We start from the raw sequence: 19,132 nt of genomic DNA on the forward strand, positions 1-19,132 counted from the left end.
TCACCTGACACAACAACAACTTACACCCACATCGCCATCCCCCCACCAACCCTTCCCTAAATCCCAACCACCCTCCTCAACCCCTTCACCTTCCTTCCCAAACTCTCACCATACCCCAACTCCACAACACCGCACGCAACCTGCCACGCGCGCCGCATATCACCCACAGGCACCCGCAACTCCGGCGGAATGCCCGTCTCGATGATTCCCGGAAAACGGTCGCGGCAGACGGCCTTCGTGTTGCACAAGCCGCGCAGGCCCTCTTCGCCGGCGAAGCGGCCGTAGCCGGAGCCCTTGACGCCGCCAAAGGGCAGCTGGACGGCGTAGTAGACGGCGAAGTCGTTGACGGAGACCATGCCGGACGCGACGTTGTCGACGACGAATTCGAGGTCGGCGCGGCGGGTGCCGAAGACGGAGGCGCCGAGGCCGTACTCGGTGCTGTTTGCGATGGACACGGCGTCGGCGACGGATGCGGCGCGCATGAGCAGGAAGACGGGCGCGAAGCACTCCGTCTGCGCGATGCGCATCGCCGGCGTCACGTCCGCCAGGAGCGTCGGCGAAAAGTAGTGGCCCTTGGGGTGGTCTGGGTGCGCGTACCGGCTGCCGCCGGCCAGCAGCCGCGCGCCCTGGGCGACGGCTTCTTGGATCATGGCTTCGAGGTTCGCGAAGCTGGCCGCCGAGATGCTGGCGCCGACGTCGATGCTGTCGGCCGAGTTTGAGTTTTCGAGCGAGAGGACGGAGCCGGAGCGCAGAGCGCGGATGCGGGGTGTCAGGAAATCGAGGAGGCGGTCGTAGGCTTTGGGCAGCGCGACGACGCGCTCGATGCCGATGCAGTTCTGGCCTGCTGCTTGGAAGACGCCGCGGAGGAGGATGTGGCCGACCTTTTCGAGGTTGCGTACGTCGTCCAGGATGATGGCTGCATCCTTGCCGCCGAGCTCAACACAGACGGGAATGAGCGATTTGGCCGCCGATTCGCAGACCTTGTGCGCCACGGGCCGGGAGCCGATGAAGGTCAGATGCGAAATACCAGGGTGTGAGGTGAAATGGCCAGCAACTTCAGGCCAGGTGACAACGGTTTGGACGAGAGAGGAAGCATAAGACTCGTAGCCGCAGGCCGAGAGTGCACCATGGACTACGCGGGTGAAGTACTGGGATGACCATGCGGTTTGCTCGGAGACTTTGACGATGACGGCATTTCCGGAGAAGAGGGCTGATATTATGGGACCGACAAGGTTGTGGAACTGTGGACAGTCAGAAAAATGTAGCCTTATTGGCTCCTCGGGGCTCATACGGGATAGCTAAGGCAGGTTAGTCTTCGCTATGCTGTTTCATGGGAAGAGGTCAACTTACTTCCAGCTCACACATGCCGCTACGACGCCTAGCGGCTCCCACCTCACTTCGTTCTTCTTATACATCATCAAGAAATTGGTCGGCCTTCTCTCAGGCGTCAGGGCCTTCTCGCCGTGGTCGATAGTCCACTTGAGCTTCTCGGCCGTGACCAGAATCTCACCGAAGCTCGAGTCAACCCGAGTCTTGCCGCTGTCCAAGCATGCCGCTGTGGAAATGGTTTGCTGGTTCTCAAGGACGAACCTGGTGTGATCTCAGCATCCTGAAGGCCACAAAAATTGTATGATGTATGTACGTACTTGAGCAGGGTCTTCAGAACCTGCCTTCGTTCGGAGAAGGTGGTATTCTTCCATTGCTTCTGCGCCTCCTTTGCTCGTGCAACCGCGTTGTCAATGTCCTTCTCGGAGGCTGGCGTGATCTGGTCGAGGAACTGGCCAGTCGCGGGAGCGTAGCACTGGATGTTGTTGGAGCCGGCGGCCTGTGATCATTGAAGCGCAATTAGATCAAGTCCCAGCAGGCAGTTGTAACCAGAAACGAACCTTGAGAGAAGGTTCGTCAAGAACCCTCCCCTTCCAGCCAGGCGAACATTGCTCCGGTGGTTCGACCGAGTAGTCTACAGCGGCTTCGGAGTCGAACGTGTACCAGGTAAAGAAGAAGAGGGTCGTGATGGCTGCGGTAGCAAGCAAGACATATGCTTGAGGGCCATTGAGGCTCTCGGAGAGAGCTGCGGCGTCCATTGGCAGGTTGGTGGTGCGATTTGGCGCGGGAGAGGGCGCACGACCGAAGGAGCTCTCTGTGGACGCGCCCGCGCGATCGACAGGGTCCGCGCGCGCGAGACCACCTGGTTCCCACCCGGCAACTACTTTGTGCTCCAACACAAACTGTAGGGTCGAATCAACTGAACATGTTGTATTTTCACGAATTTCAACAAATTGTCTCAGCCAAATACACTGAGAGAATACACATTCGGACTTTGTCACCAGAAAAGGGGGTACTCATTAATACAATTTTCATATCTTAGCCACTGAGCACTAATTGTTTAGCGCCATGCCCGCCCTTACGCTTGATGACCATAATTCATATTGCGCCTCTCTTCTCGATGAAAAATATGTATGTGATGAGCCCCGGTTGCTGCACCGATGTCTTATTCGAGATATGATTCCGATGTCATTTGATAGTCGTAAAATGGATTGCACTTGATAAGAATCCGCGCCGAAGGAACCATGGTATCTCAGAGCTTGTTTCGACTTTTGATGCTCTGAATGCTTCTAAGATGAATGGATAAAGTTGAAGATAGCCATGTTTCACCCTTAATACTCGACTCTTGAGTACCTCGACCCCTTTAGGCATGTTGTTGGTGCACTAAACTTGTGCATAAGCCAGCCCCGTAAATATTCGAATCTACACCTCTTAATCATCTAGGACCAGTTCATCCTTCACCCTCGGCCTCTTCGAATTATGCGGCCGGAACTTTGCCAATAGATCCTCTGTCATGTCACTTTCGTCCTCTGAGGTCGAAATCCCCTGGTCTTGGTATCCTGGCGCACATTCATCGGCAGACGCTTGGTGCATACGAACGGTTGCTTCACCGAGCGCTTCATGAACTATTGTCGCTTCAGTAGCCTGTCGCTGTCCAGACTTCTGCGCCGTCGATTCTTTATCCATTTCAGTGGGCTGCATTCTCCCAGCGTGTCTGGGACCAGATCCTGAAGTCGTGAATCGTGCGAGTTTTCTTTTCCTGGTGATTCCAGCGTGCGATGGGTCAAATATTTGGCTATGATGGTTGTATAGCTGTTGTTTCGCAGCATGAATTGAGGAAGGCGGCTGATCAAGTGACTGGGAACCGGAATTTCCGTAGTTGGCTACGTCAGGATGGGCGACTCGCACATAGTCTGGTGGACTTCTGTCGAGTTCAATAACTTCTGGACGATGAAGATTGACATTCGATTTCTCTGAGGATACCTCGGAATTAGATTCCCCAATCTGGGGCGTATGGGCCGAAGTAGCTACTGGCTTCAGGCGGGAAAGCCGTTCTGCAATGGTAGTACGAGCGGAAACCAAAGCATCAACAGGTGTCTGGGTCTGTGCATGAGACCCAGAAGGTCTCACTTCCTGTTCATCTCGAGCAAGCAGACACTCGATGAATGGCCACGCACAATCCCATGATGCCTTGTTCATGCGTAGGTCTCTGAGGCACTGTCATAAATGCAGGCGCATACCTTTAATACTCTCAAGTAGAAACTGATCACTCTCGTTTTCCGAGTGTAAGGAAATTAGCACTGTAGTTGCTACGAATTCGAAAGGCGAAAAGAGCTTGGCATGGGTATAGCCGTTGTCCATAAAGGCCTTTGGGTCGAGCTCAATCAACCAGTCGAATGCCATGTACGTTTGCCGGATCTTCTCGCGCATATCGGCGTTGTAGTCATCGACGTTCTTGAATAGCGCTTTGATAGTCGAGGCAGATGTGCTGAAGTGTGGGGCCTTTTGATTCGAAAGGCCGCGTTCTGCCTCAATGATCATGCCAAATGAGACCAGTACGTTGTTGAATCCCACGGCTCTTCTGGTGCCAGATAATCCGCTTACTTTGGGGAAGTCGCGCTCGTAAATCTTTCCGAGTTCTTGCCATGGCCCCGTTGTCGCTCGTAACTTCTCCGCAGTTGTTAGTTGAACTCCCTTCTGGACGCTGGAGAAGAGATCCTCCTCCTGTGCTCGTTTAAGATTCCGGTACTCGTAAACGATAAGTTTTCGGTTACGGAATGCCTCTTTGAAATGCTCAGGAACCGTGCGGCGCCTTTTGCTAGCCGCAGGTTTGGTGAAGTACCTACAGGAGTAAGCTCGGCTTACATGCATGATTGATTATTGTCCTCACCAAATAGATCCATGTCGGTCGTGGCAACCGATTCTGCCCTCCATGAATGCCTTCAATGACGAGAGTCGCTGTTTGCCATCGACACAAACACGCTTCACGCGGGCTGTGCCGTCCTCCATGCGAGTGATTTGGCGATTGAAGATTATCGGGGGTATGCAAACATTCTCTGTTCACTGTGTGAACGATGCCCTTAGTGGAACGCAAGAGGAGCCCACTCACCAATGAGAGAGTCTATCAGGCCGATCATACGCTCCTGTGCCCACACAACATCCCTTTGGTACTCAGGATTGAGGTCGATGACTTCCTGCTCTAGCATTTCTGTTGCCATGATATCAGCGGTGTTGATGTGAGTGCAGACCGAGTTCTTACCCATGAGATTTTGTAAGGACCGGTGCTCAACTGAGGGCACCGGTAGACTTGGTCTCGGATAGAAGACACGTAAACCGTTTTCCTCAGACCCCTCATCGTCCTCACTGTCACTCTCGTCCTTGATCCTCTGAGGTTGGTTCGTGGTATCGTCAAGATAATCGCTGCTACGAGAGTTTGCGACGATCCGCTCGCGCTGCAGCGCAAACTCTGCGACTGCTCCAGGCTCCCTATCAGTAGCTTCGCCATGGCCCTCGGTTGCTCCCAACGGCGGAGACATGGCCTAGCAATGTAAGTTGAGTGCCGTAGGTACAGGGCACGCGCACACGGAATCCGTAGCCGTCTTGCGCAGATGCTTTGGGCGCAGAGGCGTAAAGACAAGTAAGCTGCGGTGTCGATGTCAGAGTGAAGTTCGTGAGCGCTCTAATAAGAAGACACGAGGAAAGTACTGCCAGGCAAGGGTCCACGCTAGTCCAAAAGAAGACGCATACGCGGAGAGTGCTATCCTTAACTCTCAGGCTTCCAAATCGCATGACAGAGTACCAAGATCTGGCAATGTCGGAAGGCGCCAATTAAGTCGGTAGGGTTCCACGTGCGTTATTGTCCCATGCCTTGTTGTATCACGAGGAATCGCGGGAGGATTCCGCAGGCTGCAGCAGTCGCTTACATCCTCTCTCCAAAGCAAGACAGATGACAAATGAACCTAAGCGATGCAAGTGGAAGCCACGCCTGATAAGATCTCTCAATACATTCAGACTTCGCCAAAGCAAACATCTCCGCTCTCTTGTCGAGTTAACACAGACTCTTTCGCAATTTCGACCCGCAATGGATTCCAGCAGCCAGGAAATTTCCCCAGTCATCAAAAGACCTCTACCCAACGCCGTCATCTACGATCTCTCATACGCGGATCGCGTCGTGGTTACTCTTCCGACAGGGTCTACGTGGTCGAGCGGACTCCATTGGCACGAACAGCATGCCGAGTACCTGCGTGTCGTCAAGGGAAAAGTCCGTGTGAGGCTTGGAGACAAGGTCCAGGTCATATGCGCCCCGGAGAGCGGGAACGTCGTGAGGGAGATCAAAGTGGAGAAAAACACGCGCCACGAATGGAGCAGGGAAGCGGCAGATGGAGAAGACGTGGTCGTCGTGGAAAGGACTGAGCCAGAGGACGGGAACAAGGCGATATTTTTCTGGAATCTAAACGGTGTGGTGTTGGACGCACAAGCAGAATCCAAACTACAGGAGACGATCATCGCGGGGTTTTCGGTGGTATGGCTAGAGCACCTGCTGAGGGAGTTTCAAGTACACCTGAAGCTGTTCACCATCTTCCGATCGTTGGATAACTTTCCGGTCTTCGTGGACTTGACTGGGTCAAGCGCAGGTGGCTACCTGAAGAAAATACGACCAGCTCTGCCAAGCTTGGTCGAATGGCTCATCGCGCATTTCTTATTGGAGGCGGCGGCCATATTTTCATCTGTGTGGGGGATTAAACCGGTGCAAAGAAAGTACACTCCGAAAGATGCTTTTGATGACTGGCAGCGTAGGATAGCTGGGGAGTCAAAACATGAATGATGGAGATATCTCTGGTAGGAAGGAGTTTCCAGCGGAGGATAGCAATTCACCGCTTGACCAGGGACATCGAGTGGTTTGAAGAGTTCAATGGGAGCACAATCAGTAAAGGGCGCGAAGGGGAGCGACCAGAATAGTTGAAAGATGACGTGAAGATTGGTCATTGTGCCTGGGGTTTTAGCGCATACTTTCTGAAATACCAAATTCCTCCGTCGCCCTTTCCTGAACAAGACCCAATTTGCGCGACACAGGATGGCCGGTCTACCTGGGAGATCAAAGGCTGTGCAACGCGTAGGAGGCGGAGGAAGAGCGTTGGTGTTCATCCCTCACAACGCGCAAAGCTAACGCAATCCGGCAGTGCGACCTCCAACAGCTGGCGTGCGGGTAGTGTCTGAAGTCCGGCTTGGAGTGCGGCGGCTGCGACAGACAGCAAATCTTCATCAAGCACACTAACACTGCCCGGTAATCCGCGCTGACCGGGCAAATACTAAGTAAGGTAGTTGGGAGAGCGCGTGGGGAATATGCAGATAAGCTGACTAAACCTGCGTTTATAGCAGGGTGGGGCATGCGTTTCATAATGCGCGCGAATCAGCGAATGCACAGGCACCGTGTTCTTAGCTGGGCAGTACCTAGGTAGTATAGGAAAGAACTTTCTGAACTACATGGTGTAGTTGGGCTGCCGAGAGCGGCGTGTGCATGACATCATTTGGCAAGTCGCGATTGCGGGGCTGCTCTCAGCGAATTCCGCCGCGTCCCTTCGCGCGCAGAGACTCCTCCACCATGCGCCCTTTTTTAAACAACGCCGCCCGCATCGTCCGCACAACTCAGATCCGCCCCAGCCATTGCTCCTCGCCCCAATTCAGGAAGCCTCTTGCCATCCATCCCCGATACTCGTGCACAATGGCCTCTCAGCACTCTCTTGCCTGTGAGCTCCACCTTATCGCCCCGCAATCTTCGTGTTATCTGAGAGCTCACGCCAACTCCAGGCTGCACCATCCCGCCCGTCGTCTCCGAGGGCTACGAGCCCAAGGGCGAGTACATCACCATTGATGGCCTGAAGACTTGTGAGTCAATGCCGCCCTGTTCTCTCTGCCATGCTCTAACTCGCAACCCCACCAGACCGCACCGGTCCTGCCGATGCTAAGCACGCCATCCTGATCGTTTTCGACATCTTCGGCTTCTTCCCCCAGACCCTCCAGGGCGCTGATATCCTCGCCACCTCCGACAAGGACCGCAAGTACCAGGTCTTCATCCCCGACTTCTTCGAGGGCAACCCCGCCGATATCTCCTGGTATCCCCCGGACAACGAGGAGAAGGGCAAGAAGCTTGGCGCGTTCTTCGCGGGCCCTGCCGCTCCGGCCAAGACCGTTTCACGCATCCCCAAGGTCGTCGATGAGATCAACAGCAAGAACAGCGGTATCTCCAGTTGGGGCATCCTTGGCTTCTGCTGGGGTGGAAAGGTATAGCGTACCTGGATGTCGCTCCATTTGCCGTACTAACACGGCCTATAGGTCACGAACCTTTCCTCTACCGAGGGGACAAAGTTCAAGGCTGCCGTCTCTGCGCATCCCGCCATGGTCGATCCTGCCGACGCCCCCAAGGTCACTATTCCATACCTCATGCTGCCATCCAAGGATGAAGACAAGGAGGCGGTGAAGGCCTGGCAGCAAGGTCTGAAGGTCAAGAACCACGTCGAGCTATTCGACGACCAGATCCATGGCTTTATGGCTGCCCGGTAAGAAAACCACAACGAGCGCGTGGGTTCACCAACTAATAGACTTGCAGTTCCAACTTGAGCGATGCTCGCGTCAAGGAAGAATACACCCGCGGCTATAAGACTGTCCTCTCTTGGTTCCACGAGAACTTGTAAGCGCAATATTTCGCTTCGTCGCGAGGGTGAAGTAATGGTACGACAAAATGACGACTCCAATTCTGAGCACAATGGGATGCTAGGAAGGCATTTTCGACGCTTTGGCTGACCTTCACTAGGAATGGTCTACCTTCAAAGATATGAGGGGTACAACGAAGTTATACGATAAGATGTCCATTTCACAGGAACCTTTTCCAGTGGTACAGATCAAATTAGCCAATTGATATGATTCACCCAAATTCGTTACCTGCTTTGTTGTTGCACGCCCCTCTGCATGTTGGCGTTTGTTTCTACTTCCGTCCTTGCAGTGCTCATACCACTTCAACCAGGTCAAGAGTCTTACAACGTGACTAGACGAAAGGGCCTCCTGTGACTCCTTCCAGGTCGAAAGGTCTCATTGCCACACAGCGAACAGTGAAAATTTTCAGCTTTCCTCACTGAGATTATACATGGTACTTTGTGAGACAGAGCTCAGATCCTGCGAGACCTATTGTAGCCGCGTTGTAAAATATGTACACAACACAATCACAATTATCTGCTAAACGAGTTTCTCCTAGATGAGTATCCATGACAAGCCGTCAAGACGACCGTGGCGAAATCCATTATCAGATGATGGTGGACGCTTCTAATTCCACCATCGACAAGCATAAGCTACAATTCTTACCTGCAACGCTAATACCATTCAGTTACAACTTTCTCCAAACAATCTCTGAAATGTAGTTTACTATACAGGTCCATAGATTTTTTCTAACGGAGATGTAATACTTTCTGTTTCTGCACGACGATGAGATTCACCACCATATTCAATCGTTTAACACACGACTAGAAAGGTGTTGCAAGGAACAAGATCGGACAGCGGTCTGGAGTCACCGTCTTTTTCGCCCCCATTGCGCCGCTCTCTCATAGATAAGAAGAATAAAAAGAACTTAGAGTTCCATGAATTGCCAGTCAGATGCCACCATTTTCGAACACTATTTTCAAGAGCTAGAAACGGAACCCCTGCAGTGCGCAACTGAACCAAGACCAATCTATGGAGACGACTTCTAGACTCTGTGGGTCGCTCATGTGACAAGAATGTTCACGCTAGCTTCGAGTGTCGACGATGGTAAATATTAGAATCAGTATTATGGAAGAGGATTTTTTTTTAGGTTAAAATGACAGACTGCAGCAAAATTGCCTCTCACTGGTGGAAGAATATCTGGGGTCGGGTCCAGAGTATTAGTAGCAGCCACGTTCCGGGTTCGTGCATGGGTAACCCGTCCATCGCGGTGTAGAAGAACAAGGATACCGCGACGTGGGACTCATTCAAGGCTATTTACGAGGAGGACGAGGGTATCGGAAGAAACACGAGGGATCCAAGAATTGTCTTATCCGTTTTTGATCTGGTTGGTATCGTATTTTCTTTCTTATCACTAGGGTTCAAACTCTCGGTATGTTTAAGAGGTTTCAATGAATGCGATTCCCAATGCTCGATGGTGACGTACTTCGCGCACAGGAGACTTTCCTATCATTTTCATGTTCCTTACTGTGCCGTCTTCAACGCTTCCTTAACAACGTCCTCCAAAGTCACCCTCGGCAGGCCTCCAATCAACTCATTCGCTAGCTCCAAGCCCGTCTCCTCGAACCACGTACCTCTAGGCACCTTCGCATCACCAACGAAACTGATCGCGAGCAAGTCATACACGGCCCCGGAGTCGCCCGCCGCCAACATTCTCCTCGCCTTCGCAATCTCCTCTTCGCTCACCACGTTTTCGATCGCCCAGTTCTCGCCCGATTGCCGCTCAAGCTCTGCGATGATATCGCGCTGCGAACATGCAAAGTCCTGGAAGAAGAGGTAGCGATTCGCCGTCGCAGCAGGGTTTAGCAGCACCCGAGCGGTTGCCAGAGCGACATTCGCCACCGTAACGACGGTGAATTTGTGTGTTCCTGAGTCAAAGATCTTCGCCTTCCTGCCCGGCACATCGATCTTAAGGAATTGCTTGTCAAGAGCCCTGTCACAGGTCGCACCCCAGTCAGTCCATTTCAATCGATTACCACTTGCCCGTTTCCATCTTATCAGGGAGAACGATACGGGGGGCCAGCCATTTCCAACTCACCAGTCCAGCCAACTGCCCGTCCCCAACGCCGTCCACGTCAACCCCACACCACCTTGCTCCGTCTTCTTCTTCAAGTACTCGATCACCTCCCCCTTCGCCTTGTAGACCGGAACCGTCGCCTGCGCCTCCGTGTTCAAATTGTCGGCGCCGAAGTCGCCTGTGATCAAGCGCTTGACGCTCGCGGCGATGCACGCGTCGACGAAGCGCATGCCCAGGTCGTCGCGCGTGACGGGCTCGGTCGACAGCGCGTTGATGACCGCGTCTTGGCCGCGGAAGGCTTCCGTCAGCTCGACCAGGGTGAAGGCGTCGGAGACGGTGAGGACGGGAATGTGCGGGGGGAAGCGGGAGCGAGAGGTGGACGAGGCGCGGGTGAGGATGGCGACCTCGAAGTTTGGGTTGCTGGAGAGGGCCGTAAGGAGCGCGCTTCCGAGGGAGCCGCTGGCCTGGAGAGAGACATGAGGATTGGTTAGAATGGTTTTGGCGGGACTTGTGGGGGGGATATAGAGGCGGGGGTGGACATACGCCTGCGATGAGGATCTTGCGGAGTGGAGTGGACGACATGGTTGATGGAGATCTTGTTTGAGGTCTACCTGAAAGCTGATCTTCTTCCTGTTGAAGAGAAAGGTGAGTCTGAAGAAGCGATTGCCTATCTTATATGTGGGCAGAGATATCTCAGTCAAACTCCGCGTGCTGGCAGCCCCGAACACCAGATCATTTTCGATACAACCTGCAGGCAAGATGGCCAAATCAAAAATGCAAAGATCAGAAGCTCGTCTTGTGAAAGCAGCAGTAAGCAACAAAGTCATGCCACACCCGCAGTCTGCTTCATGCTGGGACAGCTCGATTACTGATCTGAGAACCATCAAGCTCCACACTTCACATTCTGAATGGACAAGGCGTGATAGCGTAAGCTACTTACCTAGCACAAGGAAGCAATCTAAAGATTAGGCAGCAAAGTCGGAGTGATTATGGAGAAGTATCGTGCTCGTTGAACTCTGGATTAGGTAGTCTGATCATACAAAGCTCCCGCTGTGGCTTGCGGTGGTGCTGACTGGTCGGCACCGTTTTGCCGAACTTGCCGTCATTGGGCATCCATGCGGCCGTTCCTGACACCGTAATACGGACGAAGCCTTTCGGACAACACTTTCCTACGTTTTTCAAAAGAACTTTCGAGAGTCGCGTCAGTGATCCGGTTTTGGGAGAGGCACCTATCGTTTCATGCGTGCCGTGTTGTGTTGCCCAGGGTTACAGTAATAGGCAGAATTGACACCGAATGTATCGGAAAAACTGTCGCGTTGTTAGAACGTGGACGATCTGTCTGATTCGAAGGGGTTGATTCTGGCTGGTTTATGTAGCCTTCGTGAGCCCGAGAAATTTCATTACGAAGATGGTACTGATGCGCGGTAAGAATACCGAATGAATAACATTTACCTTGGTAATCACTTCTCTTATGAGTAGATATGTAGCCTGGACAGTTCATTATCTCTGGCATAGGACCCTGCCGTTAACTTCGTGGCTATTGAGGTCCGCGTTCGTATCCAACAGCTGATTTGGGTAGAAGCTACGTCGGATGGCGTAAACTAACTAGATTAGTGCGGGGTGAATGTAGGGATGTTTTCGGCCCCCGTCTGTACGCATGCCTGATAACGTTAGATCCTTGCAGAAACAGTCGCAAATAAATGATAGACGCTGAGAAAGTTTACGGAGCAAAGACAAGGAGATTTTTAGGGTTGTAGATCAATTTGAAACCATGTCGTGAGCGTTATCTTGTGACTTATTGAGCAGGCTTCCTTCCCTTTGCGATGAACAGTGTCACAGTGAACTTCTCCCCCGACTGCTTCTCCATCTGGGCGGGTTCTTCTATGACACTGAAGCCAAAGTCGACCAGCCCAGCTCCCTCGAAGAGATTGCGCATTCCCTCCTCGTTGAATCCAAAGATTTTGACGTAGTTCTTGAGCTCGGGCGGTATTTCATGGGGCTTATCGGAAACTAGGTCCACGATGAAGAAGACCCCGCCCGGCTTCAAACGCTCTGAGATGCGCTTAGTTGCCAGGAAGACGTCATCGAAGTGATGGAAGCCGAGTCCAACAGCAGCAAGATCGAAATCAAAGAGGGTTTGGTCCATTAGATGGGCCTCGGGTGTACTGGCGACAAGATTTCCCTGAGTGGCGGACATTTGTTCGGGGCTCAAGCCTGCAACGACGGCGCGAGAATTGTACTCAGCAGCCATGTTGGAGGACAGGTCGATCCCGCGGATCGTTGTCACAAAAGGGCCAAGAGCCTGGCGTGGGCGAGCTGGTTAGTATGTCTGGCATGTAACCGAAGGATTGGAGATCAATACTCGGGAAATTAAGCCAGTGCCACAGGCGTAGTCTAGGAGGCGAACATCTCTGCTCTTATCATGTTCCTTTGCCCAGTCTACGCCAAACCAATCGAGGCGGCGCCGAATCTCATTGGTGATCAGATTGCCCAGCTTCTTGATCCAGTCTTTGGAGTCGTACTGCGACGCCATTTCGCTATGCATAATTAGTTTGATATCGGCCCTACTTGGGCAACAAGGTGCTCGTACTCGAATTTCTGGCGGTTTGTCTCGGTCAAGTCCATGGCTGCGAATCGTACTCTCTCTCGTTGTCAAGGACAGTGCAATGCGAAGAGATGATATGATGATGGTCTATTTCACGGCAGTAGATTCTTATGTAGTTGCTGTTTGAAGAGGCTGTGGGGCCTTGTGTCTGCGGGTGGCTTGCGGATAGAAATCGTTAAGTCTCCTAGTAACTCTCCCATTGGTCGCACTGGTCAGCGAGCGGAAACTAATGCTTTAGTCTCCGCGGAGCCATCAGTGCTGACAGTCTCCGAAGGCATCAGTCAAAAATGCTGTCGAGAGCAATGTCGCCGTGTGTTGGGGCGGTTGAGTCGCTCTGCGTGGAGTTCTTCTGCCGCTGGTTCTCGAGCCCCTCGGCCCGCTTTCGCTCGCGTCTAGCTGCAGCATCCTCCCAGCCGGGGTGGCCCTTCTTGCCCTTCGGCAGCGTCGCTAGTTCGCCGGGCTTCCGGAACTGAGCGAGCAGATGGGCGCGGAACCTCTCAATGCGCTCAGTGTTGACCGAGAAGCGGTCGTTAGCCAGCTCAACTAGCGATTGCAGATACTGCTCATCGACGACGGGCACCATGCGACCGTCGGTGCCCTCGCAGGCGATGACGGAGTCGAAGGTGAGGCCGATGGAGCGGACGGCAACCATTGGGGTGATGGAGCCGTCAGTGTTGGGATGCAAGCCGACCGCGCCACTCTCCCTGAAGCCTGCTTGCAGCGCGGCCGACAGGACTCTTTGGGCATCCGCGAGCGAAGCGGTCAGCAGGTGCAATATCTACGTTTCATCAGGCGCTGCACGACTCGAGCGGCGATGGTGGACGTACCATGGCCTCGAACTTGAGATGAACGTGTCGCTGGCCCGCGTGGTGCTCAGCGCGTGCGAGGCCGCCGGCAGCGTCGAGGCCGAACAGGGCCGTGAAGTGCTGGCCCGCTCGAGCTGCATCTGCTGCGGGCATTGGAACCGGCTCATGAGACACGAACAGCCACTGTCCACCGCCTTTTCCTCCTGCGCCGGCGATGCTCGTCTCCGCGGGCGCTTCGCGCGGCTCGCTGGCAGCCGCCCGCTTCCTGCCCTCGAGGAAAGCGCTGATGCGCCCAGCGCAGCTTGACGTCGTCACCAGCCCTTCAATGGCATTTATCTCGTCGATGAGGGTGCGAATGCCCTCGTCGATGGAGCCCTTGGGCGACGCGTCGCTGTATTCGGCTGCAGGCTGCGCGAGCTGCTGCAGAATGCGGTGTTTCTTGGCGGCGAATGCAGACGCCATTGGGGGCAGCGCGACACAGGACGAGCGACAGCGGCGCAGTTGCGACGGTGTGGGCTGCTGGTGGAGAGATTTTTTCGTTGCGGGCGCGAGGCCTGACAGACCAGGCACCAAGGCCAAAGCCAAGACCGCGCGCCCCCGTCAGGTGCACACGCGACGAGGCGTCGAGGCTAGAGCTCCTGTGCGTCATCTACCTACCCACCCCCCAGCATCCAGAGCATTGCTGCACGAACAACACCACCGCCGACCTCGCGCGCCTCGCTGAAATCCGGCCGTCGCACCCACCGTCTCCTCCGACTCCGCAGCCATGCCTCGTCGTTCTCTCCGACAATCCGCCGGCTCCGCCCACCCAGGTGCCTCCAAGAGGCCCAGCTCCCCGCAGTCCACGCCGAATCGGCAGTCCAAGCGGACCAGGGTCTCTGCACGCTCTAAAGCTACGCCCACCAAGAGTCAGTATTTTGAGCAGGAGCCAGACGAGGCCCCGGGGCGCGACCAGCCCGAGCCCGACGATTCGCCCGCAGAGGACGAGTCTGGCTACGAGGACGAGGACGGGGACGCCGGTGACACCAGCTCCGGCACGCATTCCGAAGATGCTGAGGACGATGAATATTCCTCCGATGAACGCCCCGCCCCCAAGAAGAGGGGTCGCCCGCAGAAGCCAGCCCGGGAGACACAAGTAGCGGCGGCGCGGGGCAAGAAGGGCAAAGAGTTGTGGAGGACGGGCGTCGACACTGGTCTAGAACCAGGCACAAAGCTGATCATCAAAAAGCCGAAGCCCAGAGACGCTGGTGATACGCCGTATACAGATGACACGATACATCCGAATACAATGCTGTTCTTGAAAGACCTGTCCAGCAACAATGACCGCGAATGGCTGAAGAGTGAGCACCCCTCTATTCCCAGGCGACGCTCTGACACGGTGCCGCTCGCCGTCATATGCCCACTATATCCGCTCACAAACGACCGTTGACCATCCGACACGTGTCACGCTCTAAGAGTCGCACCCCGAGCCACTGCAAGCCTGAAGCTAACGTATTGTGACTATATGCAGTGCACGACCCGGACTACCGCACATCCTTGAAGGACTTCAACTCATTCGTCGAGCGGCTGACGGAGAAAGTCATCGAGGCAGACGACACCATCCCTGAGCTGCCCACTAAAGACATTGTGAGCTGGATGCAAGTCAGCTGAATCACGCAAAGCTAATGCACCCTGCACAGGTCTTCCGAATTTACAGAGATATCAGATTTAGCTCTGACCCAACGCCGTACAAGGTCGGGAAACCCCGCCTGGTGTCTGCAAGATACGCGCTAACATACAGCAGACGCACTTTGCCGCCGCCTGGTCTGTCTCGAGTCTGCCCTGCCACAGCACTCACTGAACGGCGTCTAGGTCCCGAACTGGCCGAAAAGGGCCGTATGCAGCATACTATGTGCATATCGAGCCGAACGCCAATTTCGTAGGTAAGTAAGCTTTTGTCAACACTTCGATCGCGGCCCGTGGACGAGAAGCAGAGTATGTCGACAAGGGTCCATCTGCAGTAGCGTTGCAGGCTGCATGGGAAAATTCCAAATGAGCCGCAAAATGCGCCACGGTTCGTCTCCGACAGCGTGCTGCTGTGGAACCTTCCCTTGGGACCCGTAACGCAAGGGACACAAACCTCCGGCCAAACCGCCTTGCGCGGGATCTACGTGTTGTAAGACCTTCCCACGCTACGTTTGTGGTCGGCAGAAAGCCACGCGCCTTTGATTGCGGATGCCAAGAGCTGGAGCCGTCTGTCACTGCTGTACCACATCCACGCGGTCCAGATGGAGCACCCCCTGCCAATGGCTTGCTTCGCCAGAACTTGGCCGGACGACGATGGAAATGGTCAGCAGACAATGTTGCTCGGGCAATTAAACGCCGTGGAACGGCGCCATCAGCTGCCTTGCTATCATCGACCGGTCATTCCTATCGTCACGATCGCCTATATCTTTTCCCCATAGGCCAGTATATGCGTATGTCGCTCCGGTGCGTCACCGCCGTCGGTTCTCGATGAAGGTCTGCCCGCTTCGGAGGGTGACCTCGTTGTGGCCAGTCGTGCTCGCGGGTTGTGCGGGTAAGATGGCGGGGTACTGTCTGCGAGAGCCCGTCCGAGATTACGACGTAGGACAAACCCACAATCGCTGAGGTTGTTCTGTCACCACCCCACCGGCAGCACCCCTCATCAACGGCGAGGGTGTCATGTCTCCGAATCGAGTGTACAGAACTGGATGTGAAGCCAAAATGCTACACCGCTCCTTCGGCGCCCGGCGGCGCAACTCGCCCAGGTCTTCACCGCGATTTGTTCGCCTCGAAAGGATTCAACCTACTGCAACACCGGATCGTTAGCCTACGACACAGCAGCAAGCAATCAGCCTTCAAACTCATTGTCCATGAAGGGGAGCCATGATTGCAGTCCAACGGTTTTCGTGCGACGGATCGATTTTGAAGCAGCGGCTATAGCATTTGCAGCGCCGTGTGCACCTGATGTTGCACAACCTTCAACCGACCCTGCTACCAGTCTGAGCTTGAGTGTCCCTATACGCCGACTTGCGGACGAAGGGTGGGTGCGTCAAAGTACACCTCACCGCCCGGTCGATTGCGCCCCTAGCCACTGCGACGCACTGAGCCTCTTAGGGCATAGGAAGCAATAAGAGGGATTGTGGACTGCTTTGCTGGTGTATCCGATGGACTGAAGGGGGGTTCAAGAGATCGGATGCGCTCCCAGAACGATCCCATGGGCGATTCGCCACTCGTGGAACCTGTAGGCTCTGGCCACCTTTCGGACGAGCGGTGGCTCATGTATCATGAAGCATGACCAGTGCGGTCGATACGAGGGCAAAAGGCGACTGATGAGGTCTCCGAAGCACCTCTGACTGCTTTCAGCCAAGACTGCACTAGTTTCGTCGCTCGGAGTCGTGGACTGTGCGAAGGACGAGGCATCTAGTATGGGTGACTCTAGAGGCCCTGGCGATGCTACGCCAGTCGTCCATCGCGCCAATTCCCCTTCATTGTCATTCTGATGATCCCTGCAGTCGCTCGGTCGCGCTTGGAAGTGTGGTGATCGCGTCTCATTGACTGACGGCTCGTCTAGGTGGCGGCCTTTGGATGCCCGCAGCGGACGGCCTCCAAAAGCTGAGGCGCGACATCGATCGCAAGCCCCACAAGATCAAGCGTGTCTTGACCGATGCGGGTATCCGAAAAGAATTCTTCGATGGAATTCCGAACGATGAGAAGAAGGCGGTGCGAGCCTTTACGAAGAAGAATGCTGAGAGTGCACTCAAGGTCAGGTCAGTGTCGCTCCAAACCCCCTAACACGCCCGTTTCAAGGCATCAGAAACGTGAAGGCAAGGGAGTGAGCCATCGGACGATGCTGTTGATGATGGAAATGCGAGTTTGCGGTCGCGGGTCGGTTCGACGCGTCATCGGCATGCCAAAGCACTGAGTTCATTCTTCGTCGGCTCAGTGTCGCAAGGGCTGGTTTCGCACAGTGAGGACACGCGAACAACGACGAAAGGATTTGAAGCGATGAAATTTGCTCTCTGCCAAGGGATCCTTCTTGAAGCTGGAACGGCTATCTCTAGTGGGGGACAACTCCCGTGGGCTCGGTTCACTAGCAAGTCATTGACCGAAGCCACCATCCACAACAGCATCCAGGTTCCTCCCGGGAGACCAAGATCCGCCGTATCGACGAGAAGAAATGAAATCGTCTTCACGAGAGTCGGGCGTCCGGGGCGTCTGGATGGCGTTCCGGACAGCTCACGCGCGTAGACTGATCGGACGAGCTCGTGCTGAAACGGCTATCTCTTGCCACGTTGGATGCCTGGATGGTTCACGCTAATTGCGAGGCGTCTGATTCGCCGCTTCTCGTCGGAGCGATGCTAACAGTTGTGTTCGCCAGGCCTCAAGGATACGAGAAAGACCATCGAGACATCGAACTGCTGCGGCTGCGCAGCTTCACGATTGGCAAGAAGCTGGACGACAGCGCGGTGATGGGAGCAGGAGGACTGCAGCGGATTGCTGACTTGATCTCATGCATGGTGCCATTTGTAAGTCCTTCCACACAGCAGCACTGGATGGGCGAGAGTCTATTGCCAGTCTATCGACGGGCGTGCTTAGGCGCCAAGGAAGGCGCGCGATGCCGCAAGGAGAGCAGGCGGTGTCTAGGCTGACAACACATCGCCGAAGTCATCTGTACCGGGCCGGAAAGCCTTGCAGAGATGGCGGGAGTGACAGCCGGGGCTTACAATGTTACCTGTCTTATTTTTGCCGTCTGCCGCGCTGGGCGGGGATGATGGTGGATTTGGCGTGGCCAACCACGGGCAGCAGCGGCAGAGCAACGCGGTGGACACATCACCGCTAGAGCAGTGGCTAACCTTGCGGTGCATGCAGATCACGTACCTCAACAGCGTAGTCATGCCGGACGCGCCGTCGAGCGACGAGGCCGAGGGCGACGAGTCCGCCGAAGAAGGGGCGGCCGCGTGAGGCGGTGGGCTCGAGGAGCAGCGTTTGCTCTTGGGCGCAGGTGGTGCAGCTGGCCGCTCGGACGGAGGGCGGCGCAGCGCATGGGCGTGCGGGCGATCGTGTAGACGCGAATGAGTTGTCACTCTCTCGTACTTGCAGGTGCGGCAATGTGGTGCGAATCAAGGCAGCTGAAACGCCCGGGTACCGCCGCGCGTGGCTCGAACTAGCGGGACACTCGCATATGAATTCGCATCATGTGACCTGGAGCTCGGATTTAATTGACGGACGCCGGCAGGGAGCGTAAAGCGCGGGCCGGGAGAAAGAGTGGGCGCGGTATTCGCTGCCCCTCCTGCCCTGCACCTGCGCCTGCCCGCAGCGCTCGGGAGGTGCCCGTCCGCAGCAGCAAGCAGAAAAAGTTTAATTGATTGTCTGTCCGCTGCATGGGCTAGCGCTTCGTCATGCTGTCTGCGGTCATCCCATCCCCATCCACAACGCCCAGCAGGTGCGCAGCGCACCACCGGTCAACCACGCGTGCTGCTGGCGGGCGCTGCCTCTGGCGCTGGCTCTGGCGGCGCCGCATGCCCGCGCTTCAGGAGCCAGCCCCGGCGCCCCAGCCCGCCCGGCCTCCCGCGCGCCTGAAGAATGCCCGACGGTTTCGTCGATATGCGCGCTGCTCGCCCCGAG

At 55.2% G+C, this 19,132-nt stretch overlaps 8 protein-coding genes across 8 annotated transcripts; 3 read left to right on the forward strand and 5 right to left on the reverse strand.

Annotated features, from left to right (window-relative positions):
- Window positions 1-56: 56 nt before the first annotated feature.
- On the reverse strand, window positions 57-2,084 carry LTHEOB_1695 (Aldehyde dehydrogenase; the record flags this gene model as incomplete). Its single annotated transcript, XM_035510424.1, has 5 exons — window positions 57-1,241; window positions 1,292-1,298; window positions 1,351-1,590; window positions 1,647-1,825; window positions 1,887-2,084. 5 exons carry the CDS (start codon window positions 2,082-2,084, stop codon window positions 57-59), a joined length of 1,809 nt encoding a protein of 602 aa, XP_035366205.1.
- Window positions 2,085-3,546: 1,462 nt separating this feature from the next.
- On the reverse strand, window positions 3,547-4,862 carry LTHEOB_1696 (uncharacterized protein; the record flags this gene model as incomplete). Its single annotated transcript, XM_035510425.1, has 4 exons — window positions 3,547-4,168; window positions 4,217-4,382; window positions 4,436-4,534; window positions 4,586-4,862. The coding sequence occupies 4 exons, from the start codon at window positions 4,860-4,862 to the stop codon at window positions 3,547-3,549; spliced, it is 1,164 nt and encodes a 387-aa protein (XP_035366206.1).
- A 545-nt stretch (window positions 4,863-5,407) lies between these two features.
- Window positions 5,408-6,151, forward strand: LTHEOB_1697 (uncharacterized protein; the record flags this gene model as incomplete). Its single annotated transcript, XM_035510426.1, has 1 exon — window positions 5,408-6,151. One exon carries the CDS (start codon window positions 5,408-5,410, stop codon window positions 6,149-6,151), a length of 744 nt encoding a protein of 247 aa, XP_035366207.1.
- An 897-nt stretch (window positions 6,152-7,048) lies between these two features.
- On the forward strand, window positions 7,049-8,162 carry LTHEOB_1698 (Dienelactone hydrolase; the record flags this gene model as incomplete). Its single annotated transcript, XM_035510427.1, has 6 exons — window positions 7,049-7,073; window positions 7,135-7,212; window positions 7,268-7,608; window positions 7,660-7,883; window positions 7,934-8,014; window positions 8,138-8,162. 6 exons carry the CDS (start codon window positions 7,049-7,051, stop codon window positions 8,160-8,162), a joined length of 774 nt encoding a protein of 257 aa, XP_035366208.1.
- A 1,378-nt stretch (window positions 8,163-9,540) lies between these two features.
- LTHEOB_1699 (NmrA-like family protein) lies at window positions 9,541-10,675 on the reverse strand (the record flags this gene model as incomplete). Its single annotated transcript, XM_035510428.1, has 3 exons — window positions 9,541-10,009; window positions 10,115-10,557; window positions 10,637-10,675. The coding sequence occupies 3 exons, from the start codon at window positions 10,673-10,675 to the stop codon at window positions 9,541-9,543; spliced, it is 951 nt and encodes a 316-aa protein (XP_035366209.1).
- A 1,213-nt stretch (window positions 10,676-11,888) lies between these two features.
- LTHEOB_1700 (Methyltransferase) lies at window positions 11,889-12,718 on the reverse strand (the record flags this gene model as incomplete). The annotated part of the gene is made up of 3 exons (XM_035510431.1): window positions 11,889-12,395; window positions 12,456-12,614; window positions 12,662-12,718. The coding sequence occupies 3 exons, from the start codon at window positions 12,716-12,718 to the stop codon at window positions 11,889-11,891; spliced, it is 723 nt and encodes a 240-aa protein (XP_035366210.1).
- Window positions 12,719-12,975: 257 nt separating this feature from the next.
- Window positions 12,976-13,966, reverse strand: LTHEOB_1701 (tRNA wybutosine-synthesizing protein; the record flags this gene model as incomplete). Its single annotated transcript, XM_035510432.1, has 2 exons — window positions 12,976-13,476; window positions 13,526-13,966. The coding sequence occupies 2 exons, from the start codon at window positions 13,964-13,966 to the stop codon at window positions 12,976-12,978; spliced, it is 942 nt and encodes a 313-aa protein (XP_035366211.1).
- A 304-nt stretch (window positions 13,967-14,270) lies between these two features.
- LTHEOB_1702 (Protein fam92a1) lies at window positions 14,271-18,469 on the forward strand (the record flags this gene model as incomplete). Its single annotated transcript, XM_035510433.1, has 8 exons — window positions 14,271-14,844; window positions 15,015-15,130; window positions 15,184-15,237; window positions 15,288-15,307; window positions 15,356-15,426; window positions 17,079-17,274; window positions 17,886-18,033; window positions 18,377-18,469. 8 exons carry the CDS (start codon window positions 14,271-14,273, stop codon window positions 18,467-18,469), a joined length of 1,272 nt encoding a protein of 423 aa, XP_035366212.1.
- Between the last annotated feature and the right edge of the window lie 663 nt (window positions 18,470-19,132).

The sequence above is a fragment of the Lasiodiplodia theobromae genome, assembly GCF_012971845.1.
Source record: "Lasiodiplodia theobromae strain AM2As chromosome Unknown scaffold_4, whole genome shotgun sequence".
Taxonomy (NCBI): Eukaryota; Fungi; Ascomycota; class Dothideomycetes; order Botryosphaeriales; family Botryosphaeriaceae; genus Lasiodiplodia; species Lasiodiplodia theobromae.